The sequence below is a fragment of the Prinia subflava genome, chromosome 18 (assembly GCF_021018805.1).
Source record: "Prinia subflava isolate CZ2003 ecotype Zambia chromosome 18, Cam_Psub_1.2, whole genome shotgun sequence".
Classification (NCBI taxonomy): Eukaryota; Metazoa; Chordata; class Aves; order Passeriformes; family Cisticolidae; genus Prinia; species Prinia subflava.
This window is the reverse complement of record NC_086264.1, coordinates 4,766,556-4,791,147: the sequence shown is the minus strand read 5'-3', so window position 1 is coordinate 4,791,147 and position 24,592 is coordinate 4,766,556. Positions and strand designations below refer to the sequence as shown.

The 24,592-nt window shown below is 39.7% G+C and overlaps 1 protein-coding gene across 10 annotated transcripts in view; it reads right to left on the bottom strand.

The window, feature by feature from the left end:
• BLTP1 (bridge-like lipid transfer protein family member 1) overlaps nucleotides 1–23,991 on the bottom strand; it is a 91,723-nt gene extending 67,732 nt beyond the window's left edge. For all 10 annotated transcript variants that reach the window (XM_063415423.1, XM_063415424.1, XM_063415429.1 and 7 more), the window contains exons 1-12: nucleotides 23,893–23,991; nucleotides 16,053–16,182; nucleotides 13,220–13,336; nucleotides 11,759–11,837; nucleotides 11,060–11,124; nucleotides 7,744–7,930; nucleotides 6,575–6,656; nucleotides 5,692–5,885; nucleotides 3,300–3,379; nucleotides 2,749–2,899; nucleotides 1,049–1,205; nucleotides 206–284 (exon numbers count right to left, since the gene is read on the bottom strand). In XM_063415423.1, the coding sequence (XP_063271493.1) occupies nucleotides 206–284; nucleotides 1,049–1,205; nucleotides 2,749–2,899; nucleotides 3,300–3,379; nucleotides 5,692–5,885; nucleotides 6,575–6,656; nucleotides 7,744–7,930; nucleotides 11,060–11,124; nucleotides 11,759–11,837; nucleotides 13,220–13,336; nucleotides 16,053–16,149 (1,288 nt within the window). In that variant the 5' untranslated portion in view covers nucleotides 16,150–16,182; nucleotides 23,893–23,991. The remainder of the gene's footprint in view (nucleotides 1–205; nucleotides 285–1,048; nucleotides 1,206–2,748; nucleotides 2,900–3,299; nucleotides 3,380–5,691; nucleotides 5,886–6,574; nucleotides 6,657–7,743; nucleotides 7,931–11,059; nucleotides 11,125–11,758; nucleotides 11,838–13,219; nucleotides 13,337–16,052; nucleotides 16,183–23,892) is intronic.
• Between the last annotated feature and the right edge of the window lie 601 nt (nucleotides 23,992–24,592).

Here is a 24,592-nt window from a genome sequence, read left to right as displayed (position 1 = left end):
TCTACTACCAAGAAGTATCCTGATGGATATTTGCCTTAATATCTTGCAGTGAACTGTACAAGGAAGTGTTTTTGTTCCTTTCCTTAGGAATATACATATCAAGATTACAAAGGAAAAACACTAAAAGACATTTACACACACAGGAATTAAGGTAACTGTTCAGGAAAAACAGTAGGGAAACAAATCAGTCTTAGCTTTAACTCACCATTTTCACCCACCGTCATGGGAATATTTATTTCCAAATAAGATCCTGCACCAACGTTTACATGGACAGCGTTTGTTTCCTGCATTGCAAGAAAGCAAAACAATCCAAATGTGATTTCTAGGTTTATTTATGCTTCTGGCTATCATTATCCACACCTGAACTAAAGCAGCTGATGATTAAAATCTTTCTCGCCTTCAGAAAAATCACTAATGAACTATCAATATCCATTGATACAAAATAACACTGTTTTTAGGCTTAACAAATACTGACCCAAGCCCAGCTAGAGAAACAGCATAAAATACTCTGATCCAAGACCTGGGAGGGCAGACTAATATACATTTCTAACATTACAATTCTAACCCTTTCAGTCCCCCCAAAAAAGAACAAAACAGGTGTACAATGAAGTGATTCTGTATCCCATTTGGAAGAGTAGCAGCAAGGAGAAGAAAAATCCAAATTCCTACACATACAAGTTTTGTTCCCCCCGAGTGTCATCTCTTCATTCAATATCAGAAGAAATTGTTTTCTCATCATGGCGAGCTTCATCAGAATTTACGATTGCACAGGATATGCCCAGATCATGAAGCCCCAACACTGTAGGAGCTAGCATGGCTTAAGATGTACCTTTAAAGCTTAAAAGAAACTTAAAGTAATGCCTCTCAGAATATATTTCTCTTTGAAAGATTTGATCGTAATTATAAATGACTAAAACAAAAATCATACAGCTTTTAAAACCTTAATTCTGTATTAAACACCTGAGACAAGTAACACTGTGCACAACTAAAAAGCACAGTGCAGCCACAGTAGACAAAGTTAATTTCTTGATAAGGTTTCATTATTTACCCTGTTCTTAGTAAAAAGCAAATCAATGGTGGCATCTGCAATGATATTCATCCGCAGTTCAAAAGCAAGAATCTGTCTTGGTTTCCCAGGCTGAGCAATTTCTGAGATTTTCATAACTTGGTAGTCCGGTGGGAAGAAGAACTTCCACAAGCAGTCCCTAGTGGGGAAGAAGAAAAAAAATAGCTGTTTTTTGTTCACAGAAGAAGAAAATATGCACGAATGTGTATTCGTGCATCTGCCTGGTTCATTTAACTATCTTCCTCTTAGCTGAGTCTTTAGACAACCTTTAGTGGATCTGATAAGGAACAATGTTTGTTGAAGATCTTTATGGGAGCCTTCCAACTCATTGAAATCTCCAGAAGTGTCCATGGCAAGAAGTTAACTTTCAAACAAAAGCTATAAATTTTAATTCAGAAGGCAAACAAACTGTGTTGTTCTTCTTATTTCTAATCCTTGGTTTTGAAAATCCGCTACAAAAGCATAGTAGCAAGTAATCTATTTATTTTCAGTTTGTGCATAAATAATTGATATAAGCCCAGAAATAAAGAAAACAACAGAACTTTAGAACCTCAAAATGGAAACCACATTTCCACAGATTAATAGTTGAACATGCCATGAAATACATGACAGGAAAGGCAGAGTGATGAAGCACAGACAATAGAGCTTACATGGGTCTCAAGGGGGTGGAAGCCTTTCCCGCACTCAGCTTGTAAGTTTCCAAATTTCCATGATCTATCCACAGCAAGATGCAAAAGTGTCACTAGTATGCATCTATGAACTCTATGCACTCTGCACTAAACTGCTTTCTACTGAGCCAGTTAAGATTATAAACAGCATTCCATTATAGGACAAGCTTTCTTTGGAGTATTAAAAGTATCATTAATGATTCACTGACCTCGTATTTCTAGCAAAGGGTTCTAGAAAGCGACATTTTCTCTTAAATGCACTATCATAGCTAATGACTACTTTTTGGGCTGTAATGCGCACACTCCTGAGAGACAGTAAATCATAACAGTTTCACAGGAGAATTAGTGAAGGCCAAGTACCAGCCTGTAATTAACAGGGGAAAAGAGGGGAAGCAATGATTATGTCACTTTTGCTTAATAGTCCTCTACTCTCTAAACAATCCTATTGTTGTCACATGAAATGCTCATGTGCAAAACATTCAGGACCAAGTGAGGAACAGTAGAACTCTAGCCTGATATATTAAAATAACTAGATAATAAGTACTAGATAATAGTAACTAGATCAAGCAGCTGATTATGCTAAGCAGAGATAAATTATTCCTCCCTCATTATTTTCACAGCCAAATGTCTGCTTCCCTAAAATTTCCTCATCAACATGCAGTTTATTCCCATATTAACTAACAGGATCTTAATAAATCTAAAGATCACCAATTAACAAGTTAAGCCTTTGAGTACATGACACTTGATAAACAGTAAAAATACTTTGCTTACAAAAGGGAACATAATCTATTAATTTAATAATGAGAGTAATCCTAACTTTGGAAGGCCAACCAGACAAACACCAGTGAATTTACTAATCTTAAACCATTGTGGCAGGACTCTTCTTTCAGACTTGGTCTACCCTAAAACACATACATTAGAAGTCTGAGGAATCACACAAAACACACACAAACTTGAGAAAGCTTTCTCAGTAACACTGGATGCTAAGATGAAAGCTGTAAATCATGGTCATACCTCTGCCTATCAGCCCAAGGCCCATAGTTGAAGTCTGTCCCTTTTCCACACACAATGTCCAAACCCCAGCATGGTGGCAGGTCCTGTAATTTGCTGTCTTCGTTGCTGGCTTCTCCATCATTACTTTCCTCTGTCTCCTCTGGTACAAGACCTGTATTACATAATATAATGAACACATTACTAAAGGAAGCTGCTTCAAATTAGCATGAGAAATGTCTGCTTAAGCACAAGACAATTCAAGTGTCCTGATGTCACGTATTTGAGAGCACTACAGCATGGAAATACCAAGACACCATTTAATGCAGACTTCCAGTGGAAGGCCAAGAAATATGACCAAAAATGATCCAAAATTGCCACCTATCCTACACCTGTACACACCATTACAAAATGTGTTGTCTTTGTTCAAGATTCAGGCAATATTTTAAGGGCAGTCAGAGCAAAAGCATACTTATGATACTTCTATCGGCTCCAAAACATTGCATTAACTCTCTTAGCATAAAAATTTTTCACCATTAGAAAAATGAACTATCTTTGTATTTAACAGACTGTACCTGGTTCATCCATATAGTAATAGATATCAACATCATTGGACTGCATTACAACAAAACCTTCACCCATCAGCCTCGGTGGTCTGCAAGGAAAGAGTGCAAAGATAAAGAGTAAAAATCCACATGCTAAGACTGATCTTTATGAATTCAAGTAATTTGAAATGCAACATATTAAACATAATGGATTTGCAAAATGATTTGAGAAAAAAAACAAACTCTTGATCGTAATATTTCTATTATTATAACTATTACATTAAATAACTTAAAAGTTTAATTAACTCAAGCATGAAAATATCACGTTCTTCTCCACATAGTTATTTCTCAGATATTCTAAGCCAGAAGTAACTACTGAAGTTTCACTTTCAATGTTTCTTTCAGTCAAGAGTTCCTGTCTCCTTGTCCTATATTGTTCTTTCACCTGCTAATTGTTTTCTCACTAAAATAGCCCTCTAAACCAAAGGGACAAGACTTTCAGTAATTAGAACATTAGTTAATAAAAAAAAAGGAAAAAAAAGCTGATCTGCCTCAGTAACACTTCCCTCAATATAAAAGGAGCTAAGTGAAAAAACTAAGAGATGAAACATTTCTCCTAACACTATTACATTGGTATATTACAATCCCTTTCCCATGTTAATTTATACATTAATAATTCTGCAATAATTTACTGCAAAAGACACTATTGCAGCTTCTCAGCCACTTTCATAAACTGTCATTTCTTGACAAAAAAAGACTATTCCTACGACAGTTTAAGAGTGTGACCTGTTAGAGCATGTTGCCCATTTTACCACAGCTCATTTTCAAAGGCAGGAAATCTTGGAAAACATGGAATATAGCAGATGTAGAGATCATGTACTGCCAGAAACTCTTCAAAAGCAATGGAGTAGGAACCTTGAAACTAAGTTTACTTTGAGTAAGGACAGCGGCGAAAGATCAAATACTTTAACACAAACTAGATAATGGCAATAAATTAAAATGAGATTATCATTTAAAGTATTCCCTAATATCTAGCCTGAATTACCACCTTGAGCCTGCTGCCTCCAAATTTCTTCTGCTTTGACCTGCTTTTCCTAGTACCATTTTTTCTTCTTTTCTTGAATTTCAGACGACTCATTTGCAAAAAGTGATAGAAGTGTTGAGATGGATATTGTAATACAAAATGTCAATTTTCAAGGTGAAATTTTGATGTTTGTATTGAATAGTCAGTCTGTTACAAATTTCATCAAGTGAATTTTATTGTATTAAAACAACTACAATCATCACTACCAGAAGGAATTTCTGGAAGTTAAAACACCCAGCTCAAATTTTAAGCCAAAGCAGTAAGAGGGCAGGCTCTAAAGAGTCAAACATTCTCCATTTCCAGTGAACTGAGCAATTTCTTGAATTTGCCCAGTAAATTAGAGCACATTTTGTGCACAGATGCCATCCTTCAGCCATCAGCAGCTACCAAGATGGCAACAGCATAAAAAGCAAACACTAAGAGGAAGCAGGAGGAAAAGCTAATAGTTTGACTATCTTAATCCTATTTTGTTTTAATCTTGTTTGTTTTCAATATTAGTTGCAGAAATTTCCTTTGCCGTCATGTTGGAAGAGTAAGATTCTGTACACAGCCACAGAATGTTCTTTGACAAACAAAGGCATGTTACAAACAGCAGTATTTGGCTGATAAAAAGCCAATTAAGGTACAAATGATGTACAGTTTATTTTATTACTTCATGCAAGCATTTAGGCTTGTGTTTGACTTCCTTCAATTTGTTCAAGCTGCCTAAGCCCACTTATGCAGAATACACAGAGGTAAAAGGATCAGCAATCTGTCTTCAAAAGATAACATGGTTTCCCTCTACCAAGTATTGCCCAATTTGGGGTTATTTTTAGTATTTCCAAAACCATGAATCAGCTTTACACAAGTCAACACCTTAAACCTTGCATTTCAGATAGAAATTTAGTGCTGGCAAAGCCTGGGTATAGCTCTAGTACCTGAGAGAAGGAAAACAGACCTTGGACACACGATGCTACATCCCTTGAAACATTCAAGGCCAGGCTGGATGGGGCTCTGAGCCATCTGATCTGCCTGAAGATATCCCTGCTCATTGCAGAGGGGTTGAACTAGATGGCCTTCAAAGAAACCTTTCCAACCCAAACTATTCTATGATTCTACGTTTAATAATAGAGAACACACACACAAAAATGCAAACCTAGAACAACAGAGAAAACCAGTGCTTTTCGACATAAATTAAATTCGTTCAAAGATCCAAAATTAAAAACCTTTAGAGTGGTAAAAATGGCAACTGTCTAAACACCCTGAGTAAAATAAAGGCATTGAAGCACAACAAACATTCTCTTGTGTTCTTAAAATAAATAATAAAATAATATGGATACAAAAACACCCCACACTTACTCATCATTTTGAAGACCAACATATCTTGGACTTGGAACCAGCATGACTCGAACATTTTCCAATTTTCCCTTCACAATGTGCATGAACTGGTCAAGGTGGCTCGAAGGTGGTTTTGTGGTGTATGTCAAAAAGGCATCATCAAAGTTAATGCAAAGTGTTTGTGGCTGATAATGATTCCCAAATGCCAAGCGACCCTAAATCAAGAAGTAAACCCATTACCAGTAACACACTGGTAATCACGGATCTCTTATATTTAAATATCTATTTACACTGATCTCTTACATTTAAGTATTTATTTACCTACAAAAACGTAGTTGAACTAGTCATGTACACATAAAGAATGTGCACAAAAGTCCTGGCCATAACCTGAGCATTTCTAAATATATTACCTTATATGTTAAACTCCAAATTTTTTCTCCTATTACCTCAATAACAGTTTTTCTTTTTTGCTGTTGATTATTTGGGTTTTTTGAGGAGGGGTGTGGTTTGGGGATGTAACATCAACTTTTAAACAATGGATCCAAATATCCCTATTAAAACAAACAGGGGAAAAAAACAGAAAACAACCCCAAACACCCACCCAAAACCCAACATACTCCACACCATACAACACCCACCATTTAATTACTTGATGATACTCTGGTAATCATTACTAAGTCTAAGGCAGGAGTATTTCCCAAAAGTTACAACGTAACTGGGTTTCCACCAGCACCAGCCAGATTTGTAATTGTGTCAGGGGAATGCTGATAGTGTAATTTTAACTTGTTTAAGACAAGAAGGCAAACAAAAACTTTAAATAGAATATGTAAGAAAAATGAATGGCAAGTGTCATTTTTAAGCAAATACTGATAGATATTTTCCTTATAGGGGTTTTCTCACTCACCGTGCTCACATTGACTTTAATGACTGGAATAAGTGATCTCCAAGAAGAAGAGGGGTCTTGAGATTCTGATTTTACTTTAACACTAAATTAAAAAAAGAAAAAAAAAGGGGTTATTATTTTGTCTTTTCTGCAGAAGAACCAACCAAATTTTTCTTCCAGGGGTCTTCAGGGCACAGATCTTAGGAAACACCCCTTTCCAAGAGGGATACCTCCTGCAAAGGACCTGCTAGCAGACAACTTGCCAGGCTTCCCAAGCCTGGGAGAACACCAGGAAGCACATGGAGCTACACCTTGGTGCTGACAGAGGCAGGAAACAAGCATGCCTTGTTCAACTCAGAGCAATAGTTAAATAAATCTTCCTCAGGGGATCTTGGCCTGTTCTAAATACTCCTGCTGAGGCATGGGATTTTTCATTTCCCAAGACACATCCTCCTCAAAGGCAGAAATCCTTCCTGTGTCTGTCAATAAGGGCTTGAGATAAAAACACGAGACTGGCTGAGAGGTGGAGCCCTCACTCAAACTCAGGACTGCCACAGCATCCTGCAGCTGCCCTCTCTATAATTTAGTAACTGGCCAGCAGCAGCAGCAGCACTCAAGTCTCATTAAAGCTCCTCTGCTCCTGACAGTAAATCAGTCTGGTGTGGTCCTGCCCAAAGAGAGGATGATTATTGAACATCTGACTGCACTGCACACAAGCCATGTAAAACCCCTTACATTTCCACACTAGGTTTTCTGGGATACCCCAAGAACAGGAATTAACAGAAGACAGTTTGTGTAGCTGTACACAAGACCAAACAAACCCTCACATTTTGCCTTTTCAATGTCTTGAGCAGCTGTTACTTCTACTGAGCAAAACTATTATTATTCTGCCAGCATAATCCTCTTCAACACATGCTTCCTCTCCACACTGTATTTCAAATAGACTTTTCAGCCTGTCTCTGAGCATTAAACAAGAATGCTTGGTTTGTTTGGTGTGTTTTTTAATTATTACTGGTAGGAAGTCTGAGGAAAGGGAAAAGATTCAGAGTGCCAGGCTTGTCAGTGCAATTTCTCTCAGCTGCGTTTCCCTCATTAGGCCTCCAGAGTAACCGTTAACAAAACATTTTCCAATTAGTTCAGCACTTTGCAGAACAAAGCACCAACAAAATACAAAATGAATAATTATTTACCTTTCAAGATTGGCGTGTGTTCTCTGCCTCCCATTCACTTGTGCTCTCTCATCATCTTTCTTTACTGGAATTATTGTGGGATCCAAGCCAAACAGTTCTTGAAGTTGTCCATAAAGCTCAGAGCGGTTGTACACGTGAAATTCAAAGTCATTCACCATAATATACAGTCGAGTTTCTGCCTTTGGATCTAACCAAATAGTAGGAAAAGAGGTTTCAATTCTATTTCAACATTCCCTTGGAATATTCACAGTTTCTCAAATATGCACATTTTGCAAAACCAAGCCACACAGTACTGAACAGCTGCCGAAGTACATATTAAAAAGCACTAAAAAAACTCCACAAAATGATTACAGCATTCCAAGCAAATCAGTAAAACTTGGCAAACAAGACAGCTGCATACAAAATATTAAATCTGAAAGGCATTTCACCCCTAGGTCACAGTCCAAAAATAAATCCAGAAAGAAATTGCACAAAATGCTAAATGAAGTTTTTCAGTCTCATGTATGAAAACAAACAAATATCCCTCTTGATGCATGGAACAGAATCCTCAGTGAAAATTTCTGCTTTTTAGCACAGATATGGAGATCAATTCAATCTCAAAACCTAGTTGGTTTTCTAGCCAAGCTCCCTGGTACAGCATGCCTGAAGTGGGAAAAAGCTTTCTTTTATAGAGAAACAGAAAATAATATGCACAACTAACAGGATCATACTCATTTTGCACAATCAGTCAACAGTCTCACAAATTTAAAATTTCAACTGTTGTATCAGCTTGGGTCTCTGATCCTTAAAACCTATTTTAACATCTGCTGATCATATAGAGAGCTGATTTTGACATACTTTTGCCTGTGTGACCTAATTATGCAGTTAATGTGAGGGAAAAGCTTGCACCACTTCCCCCTAATTACCCAGTTGAAAGAGTGCCCATTACACATTGACTCAAGAGACCTGAGCTGCTCTAAAAACCTCATCTGGTCTTTCTAACTCAAACAGACTTCAGGCAACTGAAGAATCAATGGTTATTACAACAGTCCCTAATGTGTAACTTGGGGGGTACAAACTGAAGGCAGCACTTCCCAAAGATACGAGAAATTAAAACTCAAAGCAAACATCTGTGGTCAGGATCAAAAGAAGAAACGCAGATGCCCAAGATCCAAGTTTTAGAGACATCTGCTTGATTAAATGCACCCAACATGATAAAAAACTCACTTGTCCCCCAAAATCCCACATCTCTGTGACACTGACGCAACAACAACCCACTTTTCCCTCAACACACCTTAGGTATCAGAAGTTTCCTTATAATTATAAAAATATATACATATAGAAAGTAAGTTTCCAGAACACATTGACATCACAGTTTTCCTGAACAGGAGACAGAGAAAACTTAATGAGCCAGCTTCAGTTCCTTCCTGTTTTCATAAAAGCACCATCAAATGCATTTGTTGCCAACCTTAACTTGCATCAATAAGAGTCAGGCAAAGAATGATATGGACAAAGATTGGGACACACAATTGCTCACCCAGGAGATCTCAGTAGCATCAAGTACACAAATAAATGTAATTTTTCAATTTCTGGATGCAAGCATTATTAGACTTCATTTACTAAATGAAATAATATATACTAATTCATTTCTTTAAAGAGGATTTAAAGAGACAAGTATCTCTTTTTCCTAACAACAAAAATAAGTTTGACCTCCACACATCAATTTGGTTGGCCAAAACACTTTTGGAAAGGAAAAAAAAAGGGCAAGAAAAAGAGACAAGCAAATTTGAATGTTATGATACTAAATGATTCAAAGAACATTTATGTAGGTTATGTACAAGTAACTACAAGATTGTTTCACAATGTGAAAACTGATAGTGGGCTATGGCACCTAAGGCAAGTCATTGGGGTGTGCCCTATCCACAATATGATCCTTTGTCTTTTGTTCCTAAACCACTTCCCATTTCTCAAGTATATACAAAACCTCAAGCCCCAGCATGATTTAACTCTTAAAGAGCATTTTTAGTCATGTTACTTTGTTGTCAGACCTGGACACCTCTAACTTCTGTGGCTACTTGGATTATTTGTCCAGTAATCATGTGGCCTTAAATGCCACCAGAAAACCTTAAATCCTTGCAATATTGCCAAGCAAATATGCCACCATGGAGGACAGGCCACCATCTTCACTGCATTAAATTAAATCCATTTTTTCATTCTCTGAGCCAGTAGAGAAATATGTTTTAACTAGCAGATGAAGACAATCCTATGAAAACCTGTTGGAAAGTAACCTTTGGTTGGCAAAGTCTAATTAATACTAGGTTCCACTTTTGGAATTATTTTTTTATGGTATAAAGAATTTGAATTGTTCCCTGCAACCTCAGAGGGTGAGCAGTCCCTCAGTAAACAGAAATGAGCAGCTCCTCCAAACTTGTATCGCTGCCCAGAGTGGTGTCTCACATCCACCTGACCGATTTTGCATGCAGTACTGCTGCCACTGCTGAGTTGGTACTGACACAGCAACAGCTCCACAAGCTTGCTGACAAGTCTAAGAGGCTTCACACCAGCAGAAGCCACTTCCAAAGGCACGGACAAAAAAAAAAGAAAAAAGCCCCCCCGAGTTCAATGACCCTCTCAATCAGTGTACTCAGCTGTAGACAGCTGACATATCTGGACCTCCTTGAATGAGCAATGGAGCTGTGATGGCTCTAGAAGTCAAGAGAGGCAGGACCTGAGTCCCATTCAACAAGATTCTAATTCTATAAATGATTAAGTACACAGCCCTAGGCTACTTATGCCTTCTCACTGTGTTTTTTGCAGATACAATTCATCTCTTGCATGTGTTAATCACCCATCTTCAGCCAGAGATAAGGAAGAAAAATAAAGGAATTTTTCACACTTCCCCACTTCTGTAAGAACAGATGTCATCAAGGCATAGGCTTGTCAAATACTAAGAATACCCGTTACCATAACACTTTATCTAAAATACTGAAAGCACAATACTCACTGAAACTCAGAAACTTGTATCACTTGCTGAACATAAGACATCTCCATTCATCATAGTTATCAACTTCAATACAGAGACAACTATGCTTGGACTCCAACTAATGAAGGCTACTATTAAGATTAATGGTTTGTGTCAAGAAGAGTTCATGTCCCCAGTAATGAATCCTGTGTTTATTTCATCTACTCTGCAACCAGTGAACAAATCCACACCTCCTGAGGATCCAGAGAAGTTCAGGTACATATTAACAAAGCAATGACATGCCTGTGATTGTGCAAAGGAAGTGTGTTTCCGTAGGCTACCTGTAAAACTTTGAAACCTTTTTGGGAAACCTACCATGCTGCTTCTGCTTAGGGTTGTACATCTTCCACCAGCGAAAAATGATAAATCCATCTTGAATTCTAAATCAAATAAATTGGAATAAAACAGAAGTTGTGAGAGTGACAATCCAACATCCTACATGCAGTTTGTGCATAGATCTACAGCTGAGGCAGTGTACAAGCAGCATGAAAGCATAAAGCATTACAGCACGTGTTATATTACACAACTCCTGCTTTAGCTGCAACTCCTATAAAATCCCATACCCACTGACTCCTCAAGGCTTTCCAAATTTGACAGTAAGAATCAAAACAACAAACTATTTGCTGGAGTGCAGTTCATAAAACGAACTGTTCTGAATCCCAGTAAAAAAAATGCCAACTACTTGGCCAACATGAATCTTCCAGACTTAAGAGCAGAAGCATGAAAGAGTCAAAGACATAAATGAAAAAACAGTTCTCCTTCACACTCCAGAGTGGTTTATTTCACAAATATTAAGGACAACTACAATCTTATCCAGCACTCATTTCCAAATGATAAGGCTAAAGCAGCAAATGAGCTCATAAGAATGTAGGAGTGTTAAATACTAGCACCAAATGAGATACTGTAATACTTACAAATACACTCCTCATTTGGAAGACTGCATTTTGATTTGTGCTATTTAGACCTGTATTTAAAATACCTGTTTAGAAGGGGGACTCCCTTGGAAATCTGTACCTGATGGACATGTCCTCTGTGATGAAATAGATTTCACGCACCATGACTTTTCCAGAGAGCACAGAGAATGAAAAGGAACCTAATTATATTAAAAAAAAAATGATTAGCCTAAAGCTGTTGGTTTTGTGAACAGAGAGAATACACTATTAAATTATCTGAAATGGGTTAACTGGGCATCTTGAGTTTTCCCTTAGAAGGCAAGTCAGAGATTCAAAACATGGAAGACAAAGTACACAACTAAGGGGTGCTGGGTTTGGCACCACCCAACAATACAACCAAGTCCCCGAGGCACATGAGTCACTCAAACATCCAGGTGCCTTGCAAAGCTCAAAAGAGTTAGAAAACCTATTTTGAACATTTACAGCCTCAAGCCATTGTGCACAAGACCACAATCAGAGAAATAAAGATTCCTGGTGGACTGTTTTTAAAAATTTTAAGTGGCTGTAAGGATTTTGGTCCAATTATTACGACAAAGTATGTTTACAGCAAGAAGGATTAATAACTATGAAAAGACCAGCAGGTAATGCAATAGCCCAGATTTTTCCTAAGGCTTTTCACCTCACTCACAGAAAGTTAAGTACACCATAACTTAAAAAAAAAAAAAAATCAACATTAAACAACGAAACCAAGCTGTAAATCATGGCATTTAATTAAGGTTATGTTCTACTTACTGATGAGGTTTATAAAGAATACCACATATTTGACCAGCCATATCAGCTGTCCTTACTTAATGGCAATTTCATAGAGAAATTTTAATAAAAACCCATAGATCAAGTGTAGCAGCCAGTAAGTACTTCATCTATTTTGCTCTTCAAAAAAGCTGGATTTGAACATGGTTTGGAATACAATTCTTAGATTCTTGAGGACATAAGCAAATGAATTGCAAGGGTGTCTCTTGGCAGGCCAAGCATCAGTGGGATTTTTTGGTTTTAAGTTTTCACTACATTTATGATGTATAGTTGCAGAAAAAGTCCAGAACTAAAACCACTGCTATTCTGTGAAGCAGAGAAAGGCAGAGGATCAAGTGAAAGAAAACTAAAAGTGTGATCAGTGAGGCTGTGGACTACAGCCCTCTGTGACTCAGCACCAGATATTTTTGTAAGTGGGTGAGTGCCCAAGTGATTTGCACTGACCCGTTTTAGTGAAAAAAGTTTAAAATACTTTTATTAAAGTTAATGGATTTTGATACAAAATGTTCTAGACAGTATCAGTTCTACATATCATAGTCCCAGTATGATCAACCTGTGATTAGTTGTTCTGACAACTTATTTAGAAAGCAAGGACAGTGCTGGAATAGGGACTCAAGGCTCGAGTCTCTGCTTTGAATCCACTGAATGTTTTCAAATCACTAACACAGGAACACTGGGCTCATTTCAAGTTTTTAGCAAAAAGCTAAAATCTTATCTAAGGTACAATAAAAAGCAGCAGACTAAGAGTGCAATTACATTAATCATAACTTACCAATATGGATGTAGCCATGTTTATACAATCTGTTAAGAACCAATGTTAAAATGAGTCCAATGTTCCGGGAATTATAGTAAGTTAGGTAGATAATCCATCCACAGGACAATATTGTTGCTGTTGAAAGATTACAATGAATTAAAGCATTTTTTAAAGTACACTGACCCAGATAAAAACTTTACCTACTAGGATTATGAGACATAGCAGTATTCTTCCTCCTCTCCAAAAAATTTGAAACTGACAAAACACTTTATTGGGTGTTTTCAGAGAGATGGTGTGAGAAAGGTGTGAAGAGATGGGGGGGAAAGGGAAATGGGAAGTCCAGAAAAATATAGATTCTTCACTGCTCTTCAGTTCCCCAATATAAAAAAACCTGTCCTTCCAGAGGACCTGCAGAAGGCACCACACTATTTCATTACATCACCTACCATCTAAGACGTTAGACTTTATAGACTGAATTGTAACATGCATTGTCCCACATGGACATTTATTTCAGAACATCCTAAAAAACCCCAACACCGAAGTCACTTTACATTCCTTCACTACTCTTCCCCAAATTGTGAACTGTAACTTAAATTTCCAGTCTTTCATATATTATCACAGGAACATTATCCTATATGAAACCATTTCCTATGATGCTGTATCTTGAGAGAAACATACCAGCCTCTGGGTTAGCAGAAATATCTCAACGGTTCAAGCACAGAATTTGACAGGGAAAAAAGGAAATAGCAATCTAATGAGAAACATGGGGGTTTTTTTTGAAAAAAAATTAGGTCTGCTAATCCCCAAAGTAATTTTTACTTTAGTTGATTAAGAGCTAGTAACCTATTTCTAATTACAAGGGTTCTCTAAGTTTCCAGAAGGACAAACCCAAAAGGAATAATACTGCCAAGGAATTGACTCATTCTAATTCACTTTACTGATAATTACCATTCTGTTTCACCCAAAGTAGAGTAGGGAAGAAACTCGAACTTTGTGACAGAAGTTTTTCATTTATGCTAAAAATGGGAAAAAGTTTATGGAAAATCTAAAGTGCAGAAAGGCATAGGAGCAAGACACCTTCACTTTGAAGATGGTTCAGATGATTACTCAAAAAAAAATACAAGAAATTTACTAAAACAATCTGTTCTTCCACTGTTCCTGTATTTTTTCCAGTGGGATACTTCACTACTTCACAACAATAACTCGTTGAAAGAAAATGACTCCCATAGCTTTTGTTGTTTCCTTACTGGAAAATGGATCCAGTGTGACCAAAATTCAAGCAGCTCACGCCCTCGGGCAATAAGCTGCTTGACACGTTAAACAAACCAAATCTGTGTGGGTGATCACACAGGAAAGAGTAGGGAGAGTGGAAACTACATCCCAGGAAAGAAACTCAGGCTGGCATTGAGGGTAAGCACACTCCAAGGATAGTGTTCACCTCCCCCACTTTCAGGTAAGTAAGCTCCTGCCTGCCAGTCCTCTGTAGGGAGGGAGAAAGGTGGGATGACTCACACTCTGAGGGTCTATAAAGCTCAGTTTAGGTTAAAGTTCAACTAGACACTGCCAGATGGCTGAAGTCAAGAAGGTGCCCTCTTAAGGTGAAATATACCAAGAAGAATTGGGAAATCAATGGAGTTTACAGTCCTCATCCATTGCCTTCAGCACTAGATTCACCTCTGCCACAAACTGTAGCCTTTTCCTCCACCAAACCCCATAAACTTCATTAATTTCATTATTATGTTCTTGATTTTTAAAGCCTCTTCAATAAGTTTAACTCAGTTTTACTGCATCTGATTTTTAGAAATTATTCTAGAAGCGAGCAACAGCTCTTTGAGGAGCACGTTCATTTCTAGAATTCATCACCTTTTACTGAGATCAGTAGTTAGCTGTTTCAGCATTCAGGAGAGGAAATTACTGATATCTTTTTATGTTCCCTTATAACAGAATGCCATAGGTCAGCAGATAAAAGCAAAGGAGGAAAGGCTACTGAAACTGGGTCACTTAATATACATCACTCAAATATTTCTATCCAAACCTCATAACAGGAAGCAAGTTAAAGCTTTTGAAGACAAAATTTTCAGATCTATTTGCATCTGTTCCACGCTTTACCATGAGCTATTACCAGTGACTTCCCCTATTCTCATCTTGACTACACTGAGAACTCTCTGTTGAGTACAAACTTTCCATTTCAACACATATAAACATGAAATAAATAACAAACAGTAAACCCTCAAATAATTTACCTACATCCTTTCTATTTAGTTTGGACTACTGAAAAATAATTCCAGTATGTCAATAGCCAACAGACTGCTTTAACTTGTCAGAAGTGAAAGTGAAAAAATAAAGCTGTTTCTGTGTTGTCCCTAACTCTAAGTCCAAGAGTCAAGGCTGGAAAGCAGGCATTATCTACCTTTGGAAAAGTCTGAGTTCATTGCACAATTTCAGTATTCTTACACTGACCTGAGTACAACTTCATATTTATTTTGCTGTCCTTGATCCACTTGTTTATAGATTAAGAAAATAAAATTCCTACACCAATATAAGCAATAGCACTAGTGCTATTAAAAAAAAAAAAAAATCAGCATACCTGAATCAGGCATGTTTACAAATCCAGCTCCTAACTGATTAAATGACAGCTTGGCTTAAAGGCTCATTGTGGCACACGATTTAGTCTGGAAGCTTTGTCATTAAACACAATAGTCCTTAGATCACTATCCAAACTACACCAGATTAAATGGCAGGTAGGCACATATTGGCATAAGGAAGTAATTGTAGCTGACTGTCATGCTAATTAATCCTTTGTTATGGTATCATAAAAGAAATTTAACCAAAACAGAAGAGTTAACCTTACCTACTAACAGCCAAACCACATTTGAGTCATGTTCTGTCAGGAAGTCTTCCAGCTGTGTGATACTTGGGACAAAACTATCATTTTTTCTTTGATCCATTTCTACACTGTTTTTGCATCAGCACCTATAGAACTGAAGAAAAAAGAAAACCGTTTCAAAACCAAAATGTGTAACAAGAACAGTACAATTTGGAAAAAATGGACTATGTACCACCTTAAATCATCTCCAGCAGTCTGTTTCACACAAATACAAATGGACTTGTTTTATTCCTTCAGTAACAACTTCATGATTCTCAGCTACCTCTTCTTCTACTCCAGAGCTCCAGAAACACTTCCCCTCATCTCTGCTGGAACCGTTTCCAGGCACTTGACTGTCCCAAACAAACCGCACATCAACAAAATGCCAAAATATGCTCTCCAAATTTAGTACCCTGAATGCCCTGTACAGCATACAAAAGCAAATAAATGTCTAAAACAGTTGTGCCACAGAAGTAAGTCAAAAGGCAACTGAACATACAAGGAAAAATAAGGCTGCATTAAGCTTACTAACATGCAAAATGTAACATGAGACTAAACCCCTGCCCTGCAGAAGGAAAGGCCAAAGAAGACACTTCTAGGAGTTACAGAAAATTCCCAAAACCTCCTGATCCACTGTGTCCATTAATTCTGCTTAAGGACGGATTTGTATTGTTTTGTAAAAACTGACTACCTGGTTGATTTGTTACAGAGAACAGAAAACCAGTCCTTCTGATCTTACACACTTCTTCAAATCACCCATAAATCACCTTGCAACTGGGTTATATTAATTAAATGTGATTAGCAGGGAGCTGCTCAACTCAGCAACGTCTGTAATTACACAGCAGTATTTTTGTTGCATTGGTTTCATTTGAAGTCTTCTCCCTTGAATGTTATCTGTCAAACCTCACAATAAAAGAAGCATTAATTCTGCTTCTTTTTTTATTTTCTAACATCTTCCAGCTCCTGGCAGCCTGTCTTCCTGACAGTATTCAACCCGCAAAAAACACAAATAGACTTTATTCTCCTTTGTTATGAAGTCTCTGCTGGTTTCTCAATCAAGGGCTCTAGAATATAAAACTAACATTGATGAGTCTTCAGTTTTTCAGCAGCATAACAGCTTTGGAATAGTCAGTATTTGCAAACGTTAGGAATAAATGTAGCAACTCATCTTTTTTTTTTTCCTTTAATACACATACTACTCTCATTATTTTAATGGGAAGAAGTTGGAAAAAGCCTGCCTTTAATGGGCTTGTCTCTTCTGTTGTACCCCCAACCAACAGCCTGTGTTTAGAGCTACAGTCTAAAGGAGTTAGAATGTACTACAGGAGTACAGTCCCAAGAATAAGTGTTAATAATTTGTCCATTACCCCTTCTGCAAAAAGGAACAGAATGGGGAGGAAAGAACATGAAAGCAGCAAATAGAAAAAAAGAAACAACAAAGAAACACAATTAACCAACACCAGTTTCCAGCAGGAATGATAAAAAAGCTACCAACTTACTCCCCTACAAGGGGGTGGAAAAAGAAGAATAAACATGACACACACACACACGGACTAAGAAAGGAGCCGTTGTTTCAGAAGGGACTTTAGAACAGCAAATTAAATCACATAATGGCACTCTGATTTGCTTTGAGACATCCACAGTACCTTAATAAAAAAGCCACATGTCAATTTGTATGATGAAGCAGATGATGCCTCTCCAGGCAGCCTCCAGGAGCCTTTTAACCCCTGACTCACAGGGTGAAGAGAGAAAACCAAATCAACACTTCCAGCATAAAAGGATGGAAGAACTTGTTCTCTCCCTTCTCACTAAGGGACAACAGGGTCACTCTGTTGTGACCAAGACCACCATGGAAATGTTGTCAATAAGTGAGAACTGTCTATCTATTGATCTATTGCCTCAACCACAAATATTTACCTCATCAAGGAAGCAAACCATGGCTTTTTCCCCAAAAATTATCACCCTAAATGACATGACACTGAGCCATGATTAAAAATCATTAAACAGGACTGTGGCAAAACAACTTCAGAGACTGAAAGTATTGAATCTTGATATTTAGCTGCTTAAATAAAGACAGTGTGGTGGTTTTTCTTTTTTTTTTTTTTTTTGGGGGGGGAGGGTGTTTGTTTGTCTTTGGTTTTTTGTGGGGGTTTTTGTGTCTTTGTTTGGGGTTTTTTGGGGGTTTTATTGGTGGTTTTTTTTGTTGTTGTTGTTTGGGTTTTTTTTGTTTTGTTTTGTGGGGTTTTTTGGTTTTTTTGGTGGTTTTTTGTTTGTTTGTTTGTTTGTTTGTTTGTTTGGGGGGGGGTTGTCATCACTATCCATAACCATAAACTGGACAGACTTTCAATTTTTTTGGGGACACATTTGGTACCTGCATGCAAATAAATTCAGGAATTCCCCATCCCTCATCATGTGTCAATACAACATATTTGAGCTTCAAACATGATCCTTTAGCACCTTAGCTCACAGACCTTTTTATTTTTTTCCCTTTCTTCTTTTGTTAGGGTAGGTAGTCTTTGCCCTTGATCAAGTTCCTTGAGGGAGGATGCTGGCAATAAAAGTGCAACCACCCAAAACTAGGCAGCAGCAACACCTGCACTGGATGTGAGTTCTCAACACACCTCTCAGAGGAATCAGGTGCTTAAGCCACTCTGATTATTAATTACTGTAATAGAAAGGGGATACAAGCAGAGACTTAAGGAGTACACGCTGCTCATAATGTTCAGTGCATTTATAAGGGCCAGAGGAAGAAGGGGCAGGATCTGGACTACCAGGATTGCTAAGAGGAAGAGATGCAGTCTTTTCAGAACAGATATTTGCTACTTTCAGTAACCAGCATTTCTTTCTGCCCACAGTCCTGCACTTTTCACCCCCTATACACTGAAACCATTGCTTTAAATCCTGGACCTTGCAGCCTTCCTCTCCCATGCCCTGCATACTATAACCATAGGTTTGAACCCTGCAGGCCTCTCACTGCCCACACTCTGCTACATTTATTCCTGTGTGCAAACTTAACTTTGCCATCAGACCAAACTGCTGGGCTCTCCAGGAACAGCGATCCATAGGCTACTCAGCCTGGAATGTTCTTTCATACTGCCTACTGTATTCTCTGAAGTAAACTCTACAAGGAACTACTCTTGGAATGATGAGACCCAAGGGTGTGAAATTGACCCTTGCCAACCATGCAAATACACGAAAGAAAATATAACAAAGAGGAACAGAAATCCAGAACTTCATATTTGTAGTTCTGCATTTATTTGTAATTTTTTCTCAAGGTCTCTGCTGTTCTGTGATGAACAGCTTAGTCAGCATGCTGAAATATAGTCCAAAACCATGATAAATGTTTGGATTTATTTGCCTTCCCCCCACCTTAGTTTTTAAACATATTTTTACTATTCATTATGTTACTTGTGGCTCTCATTTACCACATATCACGTTAATAAATACAAAATGTATTAGCTGTCTCCCAGGAAGAAGACAGGAGAAAAGGAATATTCTGTGGCACTGAGGTGACAGAACCCCGATACTCATATTTTATCTTCACAGCAGTCCTTTACGTCATGTAGTCATCTTCCTCCAAATGAGTATCTGAAACAAGGAGAGATAAAGGCCAAATCCCTTATTATGATGCCCAAACTGAAATACTAGGGGCCTGCTTTTCAGATTGTGCATGTTTGGAGCACTTAGCAGGCTCAAGGCAGACAGAGGATTGCCTTAAAGATATGAGGATTTGACTTTACTGTCAAGTTGCACCTTGTCTGACAGCCAGGCTGTCTTTATAGCAAAAAACCATACTTAAAAGACTTTAAAAAGTGAATTTTAATTAATTGTGTCACACATAATCCATTCTTCACAGTACTAAAAAGAAGCAAGTTATAATCCTGGGGGGATGCACTTCATTTTCAGCCTGCTTCCAGTGTTACAAGCCCAATCCAGTTTTCACCGCAAATATTCCATCCCTAGAAAGTCCAACACTCAAAAGCAGCTCCTCCTAATCTTTACTAACTCATTTCAATCACATCAGATAGGTAAACTCGTTTTAACCTCAGCCTGGCAAATTAACTCAACACCAAGAACAAACCTCTGCTTCAGCTAAGTCTTTAAAAATTTACAGGAGGCATGCATATATGCAAGAGCTGGCAGGAGAGAAACCAGACACTCGGTGACCAAGGTGCAGCCACTTGGCAGGGAGGGCTGCACCCACCTGTAAAAGGTCCTGTCCTGTCACCTGTCCAGCTGAGCACAAAGGCAACAAATATTTTACTCGGTGCCTGGGAGCACTAGGGTGATGTGGGTCTTGAGCTGGGCAACAAGAGGAGAAAGAAAATGAAATGTCTGTTTACGACATTTTTTGTAAAGCTGTTTTCCTGGCACACCCTTGTAGAAACAGCTGAATAAAAGGGGTGTCCAAAGGTGGAGGAAAAACTGGCATTTCATATTGAGAAGAAGTACTTTTATATAGTCATGAAGCAGGTAGGGAAATAATGGATATGGCCAATTCCCTTATTACTGCTGGAATTCACAGGGGGAATAAACCAGAGTTTAAATTTGCCAAACATATCCCTCAGACCTTCACAGAAATGAAGTGCTTATCAAATACATGTTAATTGGTGTTATTAAAGGTTAACTACCATTCCAAAGATACTCCCAACTTACACCAATTATTAATCAGTGGAGTTACAATTACACCCAAAGTGTCACACTAAATGACAGGAGGCAAATCCCCCTGGTCTCAATAAATGCATGCAAATAATATGTCTGGATGCCTCATCTCAAAAAAGAAGCCATACCTAAGGCAGCTCCTTAAAGAAAAGGTATTTTTGCATTGCCCATTCCATCACTGCCTTTCAAAGGGTCCCCAGCACTTCTGCTATGAAATCAGAGGTTTAGATAAGTAAATGATATTATAAAGGAGGCTCACAAACGTAGACACAATTTTCCTCTCAGGATATTCTTACACTGTCAGCACCCAGAGGCATATTAAACACATCACACAAAACAAAAAGCTGCCAACCTTGGCGCTTGTCCCAAAATGCTCCAGCTAGGTCAAACACTTCAAACCCATCACAGCACAGCTTAGGAAACTCAGCTACTCTTCAGTCAACAAGCAAAGGAAAGAGGAAGGAAAAGAAGGAAGGTTGTTCTCAAAAAAAAAAAACCACCCAAAAAACCAAGGGAAGTGACAGCACTCAAAGCAATTCTGCCACAGGACAAATTGCATCGCCTTCACACTTGCTACCCAATCAAAATTAGCAGCTCTGAGCTTTTTTAAGAAAACAACAGATTCAGGTCTATTTTCCTCCCTACATGCCAGTGCTTGAAGTCCCACTAGAAGTAAACTGTAAACAAAATAAACTAGAGCTTTAATTATACTAACGAAATCCTGCTACAACCACCAGCAGAAGCAGCTGCACTGAAAGCAGAGCCACATCTGGTTGAGCCGGTGTGTGGACAGCCTTTGTCAAACAAAATTTGCACTACAATAGCTTAGTAAATAACAGGTCTACTTCAAAATTAATTAAATCAAAATTAAAGCATACTCAAAGGAACGGTAAGATACAAGATAGAAATCACCTCACAATAGCCTACCCAATGAGGTAGTTACACAGCACAAGTGGTATCTTTTATTTATCTATTTTTCATAGTATATGACATGAGTTTTCCTACAGAAGAGATCAAAGACAAACTCCTGCTATGGCAACCAGCATACAGTACTCCTACTGCTAGCCTAGGAATCCCTGAGTGAATTGGGATGATTTTTCACTTAACTTTTAAAAAGTAAAAATATACTGTTTAACTTGTCTCCCAGACTTTTTTTGGGAGCTGATTCTTTTCCTGCTTACATTGCCAGGCTTTGATGCTGAAGAGGAAAAAAAGAACAAAATGAAACAAAAACCCCAAAACCCACAAACAGCAGAACTAAAGGCTCACATTAGTAGAAATAAATAAGAATTTCCCTCATACACACTTCTCAACTTAGAGAGAGAAAAAAATATTGCCTTTGGAGCCTTTGTTGTTGGTCTTAACAACAGGGCAATCATTTCCCGCCCCCCCCCCCCCTTTTTAATTTGAGTACAGCACTGTACCTTTGAAATACTTTATGAAACTAAGTTATCTACTCCATACCTACATTTTTTTCCCAGAAGTATACTTCCTCTAAATTTCTCCTCTGGCACATCACCACAATTTGGGGAAAGGGGTAATCTTTGCCATAAATCAAACTAAGAGTCAGTCTTGTAGCTACATATACCATCATCCTTAAGGGAATTACTTATAGCTCCACCCCAGCCTGGAGTCACCACAAAGATTTTGGTGCAAGAGCAAGTGCTACAATAATTTATGTGGGGAGATAAGAAGTTACTAGGAGAAGGTATTACATGTCACAGTAACCAAAGGATAACTCTGCACGTTGCTAACCAAAAGCCTTAACCTCTTGCCTGTTTCCCACGGGATAAAATGGTGCAAAAGAACAATCACCAAACAGCAGCTGATGCACGTTTCACATGCCAAAGTTCTCCAAGAGCATTCCCAAAAGGGTGAGTGACTTCAGCACACCACGCACAAGTATAAGAGCTCTCCCTAAATGTGTCCATACCTTGACACAATGACCCCAGACAAGCCATCACAAGGAAAACCTACTCATGAACACTGATAGAATGTGCAAATTCAGACCATGATCAAACATCCCTGAACATCCATTCACAGCCAACTGTCTAACTGGATGCTCAATACTGTCTTTATCAATGGCTGTTTGAATAAGCTATTAACATACTTTTACTAACAAGAGGAATAGTCCCTCCTCCACTCCAGTTTTTCTTCTCAGCTGCCAAAATTTATGGCACTTTTGTTTACCTGGTCACATAAAAAGCAGGAGGGGGGGGGGGGGGGGGGGAACCCAGCACGGCTGCAATAAAAATAACAGGCCAGAAAAGCAGAATTACTGGATTAAGTGACACAACAGAAGAACTCACGTGGCAACAACTGTGGCCTTTTCAATATTAAACCTGATAAAGTTACACATCGCAGCAAACAATCAGTTTGGGAAGTTTTCACAAAGTCGAGTGAAGGCTGCTGTGGAGATGTGTCTTAGGATGGGAAACCAGTCCAGACAGACATTGTGATTGGGATATTTGCTACATGGCCACCTCCAAAACACATCTCCACCCTATCGGTGTTATATGTGTTATGTACCTATGTTACATTGTAACATTACTGTATGTTACATTGGTAACCACAGCGGGTATTTTACTGGTAACACAAAGTGCAAACATCATAAAGTATCGTTACTAGTACAGCTTCAGACACACCAAAAAACAGGTGCACGTCCTGTTAAATCACTCTGTGTGTGTTAAACCCTCTCAGGACCAGAGGCACTGGCAGAGATCGTCTTTCAGCGCTCAGGGACCAGCACAAGGAAACTTCCCTCGCAGGCCAAGCAGAACCAGAGGCGCCTGAGCCCCCGCCCCCTGGCCTCACCCTTTCTGCAAGGCATTAACTCACGCCAAAAGGAAAACACTGAATCCCCGACACCGGAGAGGATTCTCCTGGCACCGCTCTCCCGCGAAGCGGCCTAGACCACGGGAAGCACGGCGGGACAGGCACCCGGGGGTCACCACACTGCCCTCCGGGGCGGAAGGACAGGCACCAGGCCTCCTCCCCGGCCCGGCCCGGCAGAGCCCCGCGCCGAACCGCGGCTCCTCCTGGCGCGGGGGCGGCTGCGTGCTCCCGGCAGGCCCAGGGCGAGCGGCGGGGCCCAGCCCTGTGCGCCGAGCCCATCCCGGTGGGGAGCGGAGCGCAGCCCGGTCCCGGCTCCCTCCACACTTACGCCATCGCCCTCCCGCGGCTTGTCCCCCGCGGACCCGGAACCGGCGGCGGTGGCAGCGGCCGGGGCCCTCCCGCACCTCACGGTGAAGGCGCGGCCCCGCCCACGGCACCACCGCAGCCAACCAGGAGGCGCCGCCGGCCCGCGCGGCCAATGGCGGGGCCGTCCGCCCCCCTCGGGGGCGGGACCGAGGCGCCGCTCCGCCAATGGCGAGGGGCGGTGCCTGCCCCGTGTGTGTGTGTGCGGGGAGCCTCCCCCGCCCCTCCGCAGCGCGCGCAGGCGCGGGCACAGCTGGAGGGGCCAGATGTGCGCGTTGCGCTCCGGGCCGCGGGCGCGGCCGGATCCGGTACCTTGCGAGGCTGGCGGGCACACCGCCCCGAAATCGGAGTCTCGCTAATGCATCCCGCCCCCGGCGCGAGTGGCTGCCCGTTACGACGGGAGAAGTGCTGCCCGCCCGCCAGCGGCTGGCGGAGCGAGCGCCTGCGCGCCCGCGCGACCTGCTTCTCCCCCTTGTCCTCGCAGCGCTTAACTGCGAGGCACTGGGGTGGTTGTTGGCTGAGCCGCCCGGTAACGGACTGTTCGTTTTCCCGCCCGTTGTTTGTGCCCTCCGAAGGTGATGAAGAAAGTTGGCCCCCCGAAACCAGATAAAAGTGAATTTTCAGACATTTTTGAACACGTGTGGCCGTGACTTGACAGCCAGGTG